General features: G+C 38.2%; 1 protein-coding gene across 1 annotated transcript in view; it reads left to right on the top strand.

Annotated features, from left to right (window-relative positions):
• Window positions 1-11,136, top strand: part of LOC128692141 (uncharacterized) — a 49,248-nt gene extending 38,112 nt beyond the window's left edge. The window contains exons 3-4 of the mRNA XM_053781197.2: window positions 3,488-3,608; window positions 10,475-11,136. Of these exons, the coding sequence (XP_053637172.1) occupies window positions 3,488-3,608; window positions 10,475-10,911 (558 nt within the window). The 3' untranslated portion in view covers window positions 10,912-11,136. The remainder of the gene's footprint in view (window positions 1-3,487; window positions 3,609-10,474) is intronic.
• The last annotated feature ends 1,110 nt before the right edge of the window (window positions 11,137-12,246 follow it).

Here is a 12,246-nt window from a genome sequence, read left to right as displayed (position 1 = left end):
TCATTCTATGTTGAAAAATATTCGAAAAAAAAAAATTCTTACCAAAATGTTAGGATTATTTTGCTGAGTGTTTTAAGCCTTAAAAAATTCTTGTGATCAGTATTTACCAAGATATAGAGGCATAAAGTTTGCAGAAAATGAGCCGCATATGGCAACAGCAGCGAATGTCGCTCACCTGGTAAAGTTTTTTTTTTATTCCCATTCGAAGGTTTCTTGTTTTTTTCCACTGCTTGATTTTTTCAGGTAACTTATGTGGCCTATGGGACCAAAGTAAGGTGCAATGTACATACATGTATATACATGTACACTCGTTGTAAGCAACACAATAGCTGCACAAACATTATTATCATTATATTATTTACAAAACTTGTTTACACAAACCAGCAATACAAAAAAATTTTTATTACTATTGTTCTATAATATATATACAAATGTACAGTCACTGGACATGTTCCTAGAAGTTCTGCAGCTTGTGGAACTCTTTGAAACATGGTTTAATACACAATGGTGTTTTACACTCCTCACACATAAAACGAGTGTCTCCCTCCCTCCCTCCCTCCCTCCCTCCCTGCCACTGTCACTGTCACTGAACACTTTTCATAGAACTGCTGTTATTATCTTCTGGAAGCTTTTGTGTGTGTGTGTGTGTGTGTACTCACCTAGTTGTACTCACCTAGTTGAGGTTGCAGGGGTCGAGTCCAAGCTCCTGGCCCCGCCTCTTCACTGGTCGCTACTAGGTCACTCTCCCTGAACCATGAGCTTTATCGTACCTCTGCTTAAAGCTATGTATGGATCCTGACTCCACTACATCGCTTCCCAAACTATTCCACTTGTGTGTGTGTGTGTGTGTGTGTGTGTGGAGACTCCTAAATGTGCTGAGTCATGTTGCAGCAGCTGTCAAAATGACATATTATATCATCCCTCACTACCCCTACTGCCTTTCAACACCCATGGGGTCCAATGCCTTCCTCCCCACTGTCTCCTTCCTTTCTTTCTTTCTTTCTTTCTCCTTTCTTCTCCTTTCTCCTTCTTCCTCCTTCTCTTTTCTTCTCCTTTCTCTTTCTTTCTCCTTTCTCCTTTTTTCTCCGTTCTCTTTCTTGCTTTTTATCTTTCTTTCTTTCTTCTGGTATTCTGGGCATTGCTTTCAGTCACAAACTCCTCAGAACCATGAAATTCATCTTCATTGACACTTCCATCTATGTTGGATCTATCACTTGGGAAGAGAAGAGCCCAAGATTTGCCGGGGAGTCAGATATTTCTTACCACTAGGCATGCTGAACAAGGACTACTGAAATGGCGTTCCCACAATGCACCACTGGCTCCCTGATTTTTTTTTTATACTGTGCACACTGACCATGGAGACCCATTCTCTCACATGTGGGACTACCAGCTTTCTCCCGCTTGATTTGAAGCCACTAGAATTTATGCATATTAATGTCAGAAACATTGGCTCGTAAAACGTATATATACGGCCGAAACAGTCAATAGGGTTAACCCTCTGCGACAGTCAGAGGGTTAAATGAGTGTTTGCAATATTAATTCTATTATTTCTTCATAAAAGTATGAATGAACTTCATTTTGTGTAGGAATTTTCAGCAGTAATGATTGTAAAGGAAGTATTAAGTGCTATCATTTTTTAACCCTTTCAGGGTTTCGGCCGTACTGCTATGGCTTATGCGCCAATGTACATGACGTACTAGTACGCATAAATTCTAGCACCTTCAAATCTAGTGAGAGAAAGATGGTAGACCTACATATGAAAGAATGGGTCTATGTGGTCAGTGTGCGCAGTATAAAAAAATACTGCAGCACACAGTGTGTAATGAGAAAAAAAAACTTTGACCATGTTTTTGGATTAAAACAGTGACTTTGCACTGCTAGAAAAATACTAGAAAAATGCTAGGAAAAAATTATAGAAAAATGACAGGATGGATAATGAGAACCTTCAAAACTAGGGATGCCAAGCCCATGATGACACTCTTCAGGTTGCTTGTTCTATCTAGGCTGGAATATTGCTGCACACTAACAGCACCTTTCAAGGCAGGTGAAAATGTACAGAGAACCTTCACAGCATGCATAACGGAGATAAAACACCTCAATTACTGGGAGCGCTTAAAGTTCCTGAACCTGTATTCCCTGGAACGTAGGCAGGAGAGATACATGATTATATACACCTGGAAAATCCTAGAGGGCCTAGTACCGAACTTGCACACGAAAATCACTCCTTACGAAAACAAAAGACTTGGCAGACGATGCAACATCCCCCCAATGAAAAGCAGGGGTGTCACTAGCACGTTAAGAGACAATACAATAAGTGTCAGGGGCCCGAGACTCTTCAACTGCCTCCCAGCATACATAAGGGGGATTACCAATAGACCCCTGGCAGTCTTCAAGCTGGCACTGGACAAGCACCTAAAGTCGGTACCTGACCAGCCGGGCTGTGGCTCATACGTTGGATTGCGTGCAGCCAGCAGTAACAGCCTGGTTGATCAGGCTCTGATCCACCAGGAGGCCTGGCCACAGACCGGGCCGCGGGGGCATTGACCCCTGGAACACTCCAGGTAAACTCCAGGCATATTTTCATATGGTATTTATTGTTGTATTTTAGTTTTCCTGGTCTCATTGTATAGAATGGAAGACATATTACAGAAATTGAGATGATTTTGACTGGTTTTACAATGAAAAGTGCCTTGAAATTGAGCTCAAAGTAGCAGAAATGTTCGATTTTTACCCAAGTTCAAAAGTAAACAAATCATGCTAAGCGTCCAATACACATCAACTGGTGAGTCTGATATTCTTTCACAAGTGTGCCGATATTATTTATACCATTTCTACACTAATGCAGTAGTCTGCATAATAGTAAATCTTATTTTTTTTGTGAGAATAAAAATTCGAAGTGGAAAGCAAAAGAAATGTAAGAGGGGCCTGGGGACGTAACTAATGAACAGAGGAAATGTTATTTTAGTGCCAGGAATGTCTGTCTTGTTTATTCTGGACCCTATTTGGAAATTGGCATCTTTTGAAATTTGTGTGAAATTGGCAAAATTGCTAAATTCTGACCACTGTATTGGATAGTTGAAATTGGCAAATGGGTGGTTTCTTGTACTCATTCGATAGAAAAAATGGAGTTCTAGTGAAATAGTACACTGGAATTGGCCGAAAATAGGGCTCAAAGTGGACAAAATCGCTGATGCGTAAACATCATCGAGACCGCTAACTTCGCGAGAGCATAATTCCGTAAGTTTTCCATCAAATTTCATACTTTTGGTGTCATTATGATCGGGAAAAGATTCTCTATCATTTCATAAGAATTTTTTTTTTTTTTTTGAAATTTGGGGGACCCTGCAAACAAGTCTCTGAGAGGTCCTGTGGACCCTGAAAGGGTTAAATTCTAAATGATATATAAACAAAGCATTTTTTCTTTCCTCAGTAGTTAACATAGTTTAGTGGTTTCAATAAATTATTATATATAATAATTACATTGCAGTTAAAAAGAAATAATTTTTCAAGAAGATGGAGATCATGGGATGCAGAGGATGTAGAAGCATTTAAACACTGTCGTCTCCATAACTGTCACAAGGCACAGGACTATGGCTCTCATCATAAATGTAAGTTAATGTGGAATTTGTAAATTACTGTATTTTATTATGTTTTATGTTGCTTGGATTCTTTATATTCTCTTCTAAAATACTGTGTTGGACTATACTAACAGTATTTAGTTAATGGAAAGAAATATATTTACAGTAATTGAATTTTTAAGTGTTGTATTAACTAACATGATAGTTCATTAGTACCCTATTTAACAATTTTTCTGTAGATCTCTCATGATAGTTTGGCAAGAAAGGCAAAAATTAACTATGACAGGAATTTTTCCTGTTTGTATGAACACTCTGTAGATGGACAAGTTGGGAAACTAGAGTAATGAGTATAACCTGCAAGACATTCATCTAAATAATGATCTGAAAGTTTGCATATTTTGCACTTGTTGTAACTGCAGATTGGCACTTGTAAGTTATTAATTAGTTTTGAAGTGCTAATGTTGAAAGTGCTGTACAGTTGGGAACAAACTGTACAGTACTGTACCATACCATACTGTAATAGTGCATAATTCAACAGAAACCAGCTATCTGGATAAATATGTACAGTAAATGTCTGATAAAATAGATTAATAGGAGGGTAGAGGGGTGTCCACTTTAACAAAAAATGTGCTATTTTGAAAGTTTTAATTAAACAGATGTAATCCACTTAATCAGTCAACTATAGACATGGACAAATACTCAATAAAACAGACTTAGTCTGCTCTATTGATGGACTACTGGACATAGAATAAACTAGAGTACAATGTAATATTACCTGACAAAAAAAATGCATTGGAAGTACAGCACAGTACAGTACAACAAAGTATGTTACAGTTATTCTTCTTACCTTTTTTGGTGGATAGATAAGCTTACAGATGTGCAAATACAGTACAGTATTTCCATGTAGTCTAGTGGTGACCCAGAATAACTTATTCTGAATCAGTGGAGTTGTAAAGCTCCAACAGTAACATTGGAAGTTGTGTTGGAGACAGACAGGTAGATGGTGAGGGAGATGTAGATGGATCAACATATGTAAATGGCTGAGGACACATAGATGGCTGAGGCTTACTGGTAGAATGTTTGGGGGATGTAGAACAAGAAATAGGTTGAAAGAATGAATCCAGCTTAATTTGTCTGTCATGTTGATGCTGCTCCCCTGTGACAGTTTCTCTAGAAGAGCCAAAGTTCTGATAATAGGCCTGCACTTTGCTCTTATCTTAGAGGTAAGTGTATGTAATGAGAACATCAATTGCATCTTGTACCGCTGACAATTTTGGTGATTTCATAGTTTCTTCTTTGTCATCATCATTATCCTCTTCATTTTTGGGGGTACCAATAACTTTGTCTGCAATTTCTGCATCACTCAACATCTGGTAACCAGAATCTTCCTCATTTTCTTCCAGCCATTCAGCCATATGTTCCTCCATAATGCTTGTTTACCCTACTTTTTGAAGTGTTTGATGACAGTTAGTGGCCTTGAATCCCTCAAAGTTGAACTCAATATCAAAACATTATTTAACAACCTTTTTTTAACCTTTAGCTAATGTTGTGGTTTTCACTTCCTTCCAAGATGCCACACTGTGGAAGATGCCAGATTTCAGGTTATACTTCTTGACATTTTCTAACTCACATTGGTGTCTTTCTCCAAATCTTGTTCCTCCTCAATAAATACCAGTACTTCATGTGTAAAGGAAGAAAGTTGAGGGTGAACATAGATACAAGTAAGGTGATGAGGGTATCAAATGAGTTAGGTAAAGAAAAATTAGATATCATATTGGAGGGAGGGAGGGAGTGTTGAAGAAGTGAATATATTCAAATATTTGTTATTGGATGGGTTTATGAAGAATGAGATTAACCATAGACCTGATGAAAATAAAGAGGTTGGTGGGGGAAAATTGAGGTATCTATGGAGACAAAAAAATGTTATCCATGGAGGCAAAGAAGGGAATGTATGAGAGTATAGTGGTACCAGCATTCTTATATGGGGGTGAAGCATGGGTTGTCAATGCTGCAGCAAGGAGGCTGGAGGCAGTGGAGATGTGTCTAAGGGCAAAGTTATTATTATTTATTATTTTTATTTATTAACACACTGGCTGATTCCCACCTAGGCAGGGTAGCCCAAAAAAGAAAAAAACTTTCACCATCATTCACTCTATCACTGTCTTGCCAGAAGGGTGCTTTACACTACAGTTTTTAAACTGCAACATTAACACCCCTCCTTCAGAGTGCAATGCATGGTGTTAATATTATACAGAGAATTCATAGTGTGGAAATTAGGAAGAGGTGTGGAATTACTAAAAGTATTATTCAGAGGACTGAGGAGGGGTTGTTGAGATGGTTTGGTCATTTAGAAATGATGGAGCAAAATAGGATGACTTGGAGGGTGTATAAGTTTGTTGTGGAGGGGAGGAAGGGCAGGGAACATCCTAGGAAAAGATGGAGGGAGGGAGAAAAGAAGGTTTTGTGTGCAAAGGGCTTGGATATCCAGCAGGCATGTGTGAGCACGTTAGATAGGAATGAATGGAGATGAATGGTTTTATGGACTTGACGAGCTGTTACAGTGTGAGCAGGGTAATATTTTGTGAAGGGTTTCAGGAAAACCGGTGAGCTGGACTTAAGTCCTGGAGGTGGGAAGTACACTGCATGCACTGTAAAGGAGAGGTTTAGGATATTTGCTCTTTGGAGTGACATTTGAACTGTCATATCTGTGCGCCTCTGCAAAGACAGTGCTCACCTAATTGTGGTTGCAGGGGTCAAATCATAGCTCCTGGTCCTGCCAGGTAATGGTGAAAACTTTTCTTTTATGGGGTCACCGTACCTCGGTGGGAGATGGCTGGCGTATTGAAAACAAAAAACTTTGTCTAAATATTTTGTTTGATACAACTTCTTGAAGACTGCAATAATCCCCTTACCCATAGGCCACATTTCTATCAATAGGGGGTAGAAATGTGGCTTTAATTCTACCTTAACTACTGATTAAATTTTCAGCCCATGGATGAAAAGGTGCATTATCAAGCAAGAAAAGAACCTTGACTTTGTTGGGATCAAGTTTGAGTTTCTCTGACTGGTACTTACGTACTTAAGAAAATATATCCATGTGAAACTAGCCTTGTAATAAATGACTGGCAGCCCTTTCATACAATCTTTTAGACTGTGGGCATGCTGATTTGCCAATAACTGCCAGTTTGAAGCAGTGCATACCATCAGCATTACCACAGCATAAAACTGAGAAGTGATCTTTGCTGAATTTATGGCCTGGTGTCTTTTCCTTATGCTGAAGGAATAGAGTGTGAGAAGGGTAATGATCACCAAAACAAACCAGTTTCATCGACATTATAGAGCTGAGATAGAAGGAGCCCTTTAATTGCCATCAGATCACTTAGTAATAATCTGAAGGGCTCAGTTTCTTCTGTGCATACACTGCCAGCTTTACCATAGGTTTTTCTATTAGGCCATAGCATTGATGGAAATACCGAAGTCAACCATCACTTGCTCCAAATTCTATGCCCATATGGGTTACTAGCTTCTTAGCAACATGGTAACATTTATGCAATAGATGTTACCATTCTCATATTCCAACAGCTTGTTCATTAAAAACTACTTGTCATCTTTCATTCTTATATAACACACAAGCTTGCTGGGTGCTCAAACTCCTAAAACTCAAAGCCTCCTTTACCCCCTCCATCTAACTATTCCCTGGACAACCCCTACCTCTCTTCCTTCTACCCCAGATTCATACATCCTCTTTGTCATCCTATCTTTTTCCATCCACTACATGTGCAGACCACTGCAACAACCCTTCCTCAGCTCTCTAACTTGTATTCTTGGTGACTCAATATCTTTTAATTTCTCCGTTCTGAATTCTTTGCATGATATTCACACCACACAGTGCTCTGAGGCATGACATCTAATAAAGTTTGAATCTTCTACATGTGCAAAAGTGATAGCCTCACCTTGGCCTCACTGTTGCCCCTCCTCTCCTACTATACTATCTTTATTTCTACAAGTACAGTACATGTACAAGGTATGCAGGCCTAGCTGACATCAATGTCATACTACCATATAGAAAGCCACTTGTTATGCAAAGCATTTCAGGCAAATTAGGTCAGTTTTGTCCCAGGATGCGACCCACACCAGTCGACTAACACCCAGGTATCCATTTTACTGATGGGGAATATAGACAACCGGTGTAAGGAAACACACCCAATGTTTCTACCCTCACCAGGAATTGAACCCGGACCCTCACCATGTGAAGCGAGAGCTTTAGCCACCAGGGCATGGGGCCACTATGATCCTAGTTGAAGGCCTGCTTAGGTGTAATGTAGTACGTAGATAAAAATGCAAGTAACTGTTTTGAGACTTTGTAGGAGCCACAGGCAAAAGAGGATGCATATCATATAAAGCAGTGTTGACAACATTCTACAAAGACCAATCTCTTGACTTAAGTGGGTCAAAACTAAAGTACCTTTTCACCAGTATCTTTTCACTGAAGGTGTGTATTACTCACTGATGAGCTACAGCTTCTGGTGCAGGCCACATTCATGGTTAGGGAAGATTGAAGTTGGAATTGCCAATTATGGCAAACCCTAATGAATCAAGAGCCCCTCACTGACATCAGGGAATCTTCTTTGAGGGTTTCTCAGCCATAACCCTCTTCCATGGTGTGGGACACTTCCTTGGAATTATGACTCTTGTTATTAAATCTTACAGTATCCCACCACAGAATTGGGGCTTTCCACAAAGGTGGCAGGGAATCCTTGGCAGCATATATTAACCCCTTAACTGTCCAAACGAAGATCTACATTCATTCACCCAGCGCTTCGAATATTTTGAAAAAAAAAAAAAAATTAGTGTTTTTTTTTAAATGAAGAGGGCATTGTTTACATAAAGTAATGCAAAAAATAAATTCTAGAGTCAGTACCTATGGAGATATAAGGCCGCAAATTCAGCGCTTGTCACTCACTTGACGGCAACACAAATTGCTGTCGCTTACAGAAGTGCTGCCAATTTACCTTTTTATCTCATTGTTTTTTAATTTGTATAATTTTTATGTTCTGATAATAACAATTTGTAGTAGTTCTTGTGATTTCATAGTTAATATTTGTTCTGATACTAATATTAGGTGCTGAAATAGTATTCAGATAGTCACAAACACAGTGACAGGTGAACATTTTTACCTACCTTAGTCACATACTATTGTCTAGAAATATATATAGTGGTACCTCGAATTTCGAACAATTTCCAACTCGAACAATTATGCAAGTGTATTTTTGTAAGTGCTTTTGTAAGTGTATTTTTGGGGGTCTGAAACGGACTAATCTAATTTACGTTATTCCTTATGGGAACAAATTCGTTCAGTAACAGCACTCGAAAAGCCTTCTGGAACAAATTAAGGCCAAAATTCAAGGTACCACTGTACATACTAGTATTTATAAGTCCCTGCAATATTTTGAATATGTGGGAGTATAGAATAATAATAATAATAATAATAAGTTCCCTTGAAGCATGATGTAAGACATGTGTCACTCCACTCCTGACAGTGCAGCTAATGGTGACATTTGATGAGCATACACTGCCTTTGCTTTATTTGTTTTCACTGTTACAAATAAACATGTCTGTCTGTCTATCTGTCTGTGTCTAGCTCTCTGTCTGTGTGACTAGTGCTCTGTCTGTCTGTGTGTCTGTCTTTCTGTCTGCTTGTTTCTCTTGTCTCAGAGAGTTGCTCATGAACCAACTGGTTACACACACGATCACATCTGCTTCCTGAACAAGTGAAAATGCATAATACTTGCCAGTTGCCAGTCATGTTTATTATGCATTATATCTACAATCACAGTATAGCATTTTGTCTGGATTTTTTGGGTTATCCTAGGTAATTTACACTATGTATAATTGTATTTACGTATGTGTTTCTGTGAGATAGAGACAGAGATAGATACAGACAGACAGACAGACAGATAGAGACAGCCAACTGCCAGCCAGCCAGCCACCAGCCAGCCAGCCAGCCTGCCAAACACGATTTTTTTTTTTTACTTAGGGCATAGGTTATAGGACAGTATGGAAGGATGACACTACCAGTGGTACCAAAATTGAAAGGATGTTGCACAAATGTTGCACATGGGTTATTATCGAGGTTTTTGATATTTCCGCAACCACTTGTGGCCACATCCACCTCAAAGCCACTAAACTCTGGGTCATGATCACTTTCCACTTAAAAGGGGAGTGTTAATACGACATGACATCAATGAATCCTTGGTGTTTGCCGCGTTGTTTGCTCTAGATGGCTCTCAGTTGGACTGGTGCTCCCACAATGTACTAAGTGGTCCCTGATTTTTTAATACTGCGCACAACAAGAGTTAAGACCCATTCTATACTGACCAGGCATCTCAGGCCAGTCGTGCTAAATTTGGAGGCAGGAAAAATAAAACATAGATCTACATTTGGAGTGTTAGCAGTAAGAATGTAGATCTATGTTTGGACAGTTAAGGGGTTAATGGAGTACCCCATTTTCTCAGTGCCTTACTTTGTACTCGGTTTTTTCCTGAAAGTATTAAATTTAATGCAGATGTGTTTGCTGAAGTAGATTCTTTCCATCTAAACATATTCATACTGCTGCTCCTTCTTTTCTAAAAACTGTAATTTTGTTTCATTTCCATGCAGCAGTAATACCTATGGGTTTAGTACTTCTCTAAATTCTGCACCAATATTTTATAGGCTAAGCTAGCTTGATATACGTATTAGGAAAGCACTGTTTAAAGATTCAAGCGAAATTGATTATCCATTCCTTACCATGATTAAAATGCAAGAATCTTTGGAAATTTAATGAAATAATATAACCATATGCACCTTGCTTCAAGTCATCCTTCTATACTCAATGTGTAATGTTTTCATTGCAGGTATCCACCGCTATCTACAAAATGATCGTTTGTTTCTGGAGCCCACATTAACTAACAGTAAAGGGAATAGTTTGTGTGTTGAATGTGGTGCACCTCAGCCTTCAGAACCTAAGAAAAAACCCTTTATGTATCATATTACTCTTGGAGGAATGAGAGATAGTGACAGTGTAATGAAACCAAGTGACAAAGGCAAAGTTAAACTGGCAGGAAATCTAGACAGTGAAATTAGCAAACATGGTTCACACCATAGACTTGAAATACCAGGTGACATATCCAAGCATATATATGCTAGATTAAATAAAAATATAAAGCACATCCTTCCTGGTTGCTCGGGGTACTCTCCAAGTTCCTGGGCTGTAGGTAGATTAGCAAGTGGCTTTCCCTGTGCGAAGCGACACCCTAGTAGATCCATGGCACTAGTTGACCATATGGTCTGAGCTTATAAAAATTTAAATTAAGAAGAGATTATAAAAAAACTAGTTGATTTCTTTACAGTTCAGAGAGTATGCACACTAATCCTCTGTTCAGGTTTAAGAAATTATGTTTTGTTTCAGAAGTCATTAAAGGCAGAAAAATTTATTTAAAAATTATGCAGAATTTTTTAATGTTTAATTTTATGATTCTTTTAATGTAAACGGTAAATAAATCATGCAAACTTGTCAGATTTCTTTGCAGTTTAAATACCAAATAACAATCAATCATAACTTAAATATCAGTAAATTATTAATATTACATTTACCCTTTGAATGTCTCCCACGTAGATCTGTGTTACTGACGCCACTGTTACTCATGTAGATCTACATGATATGCTGTGAGTGATAAATTTTGGCTTAATCATGGTAGAATGGGTTTGTGTGGTGAGGGTGCACAATATGTATTAATAAGAAAAAAAACTGCCTCACACAGTGCATGTTGGGAAAATTAAACCACTAACTGTGTTTGATTTAAAATGGTGAATTTGTATTGTTGTTTTGGGTGGTTTTTATGGATTTATGGACTGTTTCTTTGCATCAGTAGGTAGAATGTAGAGCTTACTAGTGAAACAGATGATTTTGGTCAGTTTCTGACCAGAAGTAGCTTGAAATAGGGCTCCCAGGTCTGATGTGTGTGTTTACTAGGTCTGCTTTACTTATTGGGATGGCCTAAATGATGGGTTTAAAATGGGAAAATGTTATACAAAAAGAGGCCTATGTGTGTGATTAATGAACAGGAAAGGTTGCTTTAGTGGGTTGAATGCCTACTGTGTTTATTTTGGATTGTTTTTAAATTGGAATTCATTGAATTTTGTGTAATAATTACTGACTTGTGCACTGTTTAGGGTAGTTCTGATAGCTGAATATGCTTAATTGATATAAAAGGCATATTAGTGAAATAGCTAGGAATTGAGTCAAATTGAGCACTGGAATTGGCCTATCCCTTTCAGTGTCATGACCCCTGAAATTAAAAGTGCTGACAGTGTCATGACTTAAAAAAAATAACTTTTGAAATGATAGAGAACTTTTTCTCAAGGTAATGATGCTAAAAAGGTAGTTTGATGAAAAATTTACAGAATTAAGTGGGTGTGAATTTCACCTAATTTGAGCCCCCAATTTTAAACCAATTCCAATGCTCAATTCTTAGCTATTTCACTAGTATGGCTTCCAGTCTGTTGATTGAGCAGAAGAAACAACCTATTCAGCTGTCAGAACTACCCTACAATGTGCAGAGAAGTCAGTAATTTAGCCAATTTTACACAAAATTAAAAAATTCCAATTGATTAACAGAGTCCAAAA

The sequence above is a fragment of the Cherax quadricarinatus genome, chromosome 6, assembly GCF_038502225.1.
Source record: "Cherax quadricarinatus isolate ZL_2023a chromosome 6, ASM3850222v1, whole genome shotgun sequence".
Lineage (NCBI taxonomy): Eukaryota > Metazoa > Arthropoda > Malacostraca > Decapoda > Parastacidae > Cherax > Cherax quadricarinatus.
This window is presented reverse-complemented; position numbering and strand designations above follow the sequence as displayed.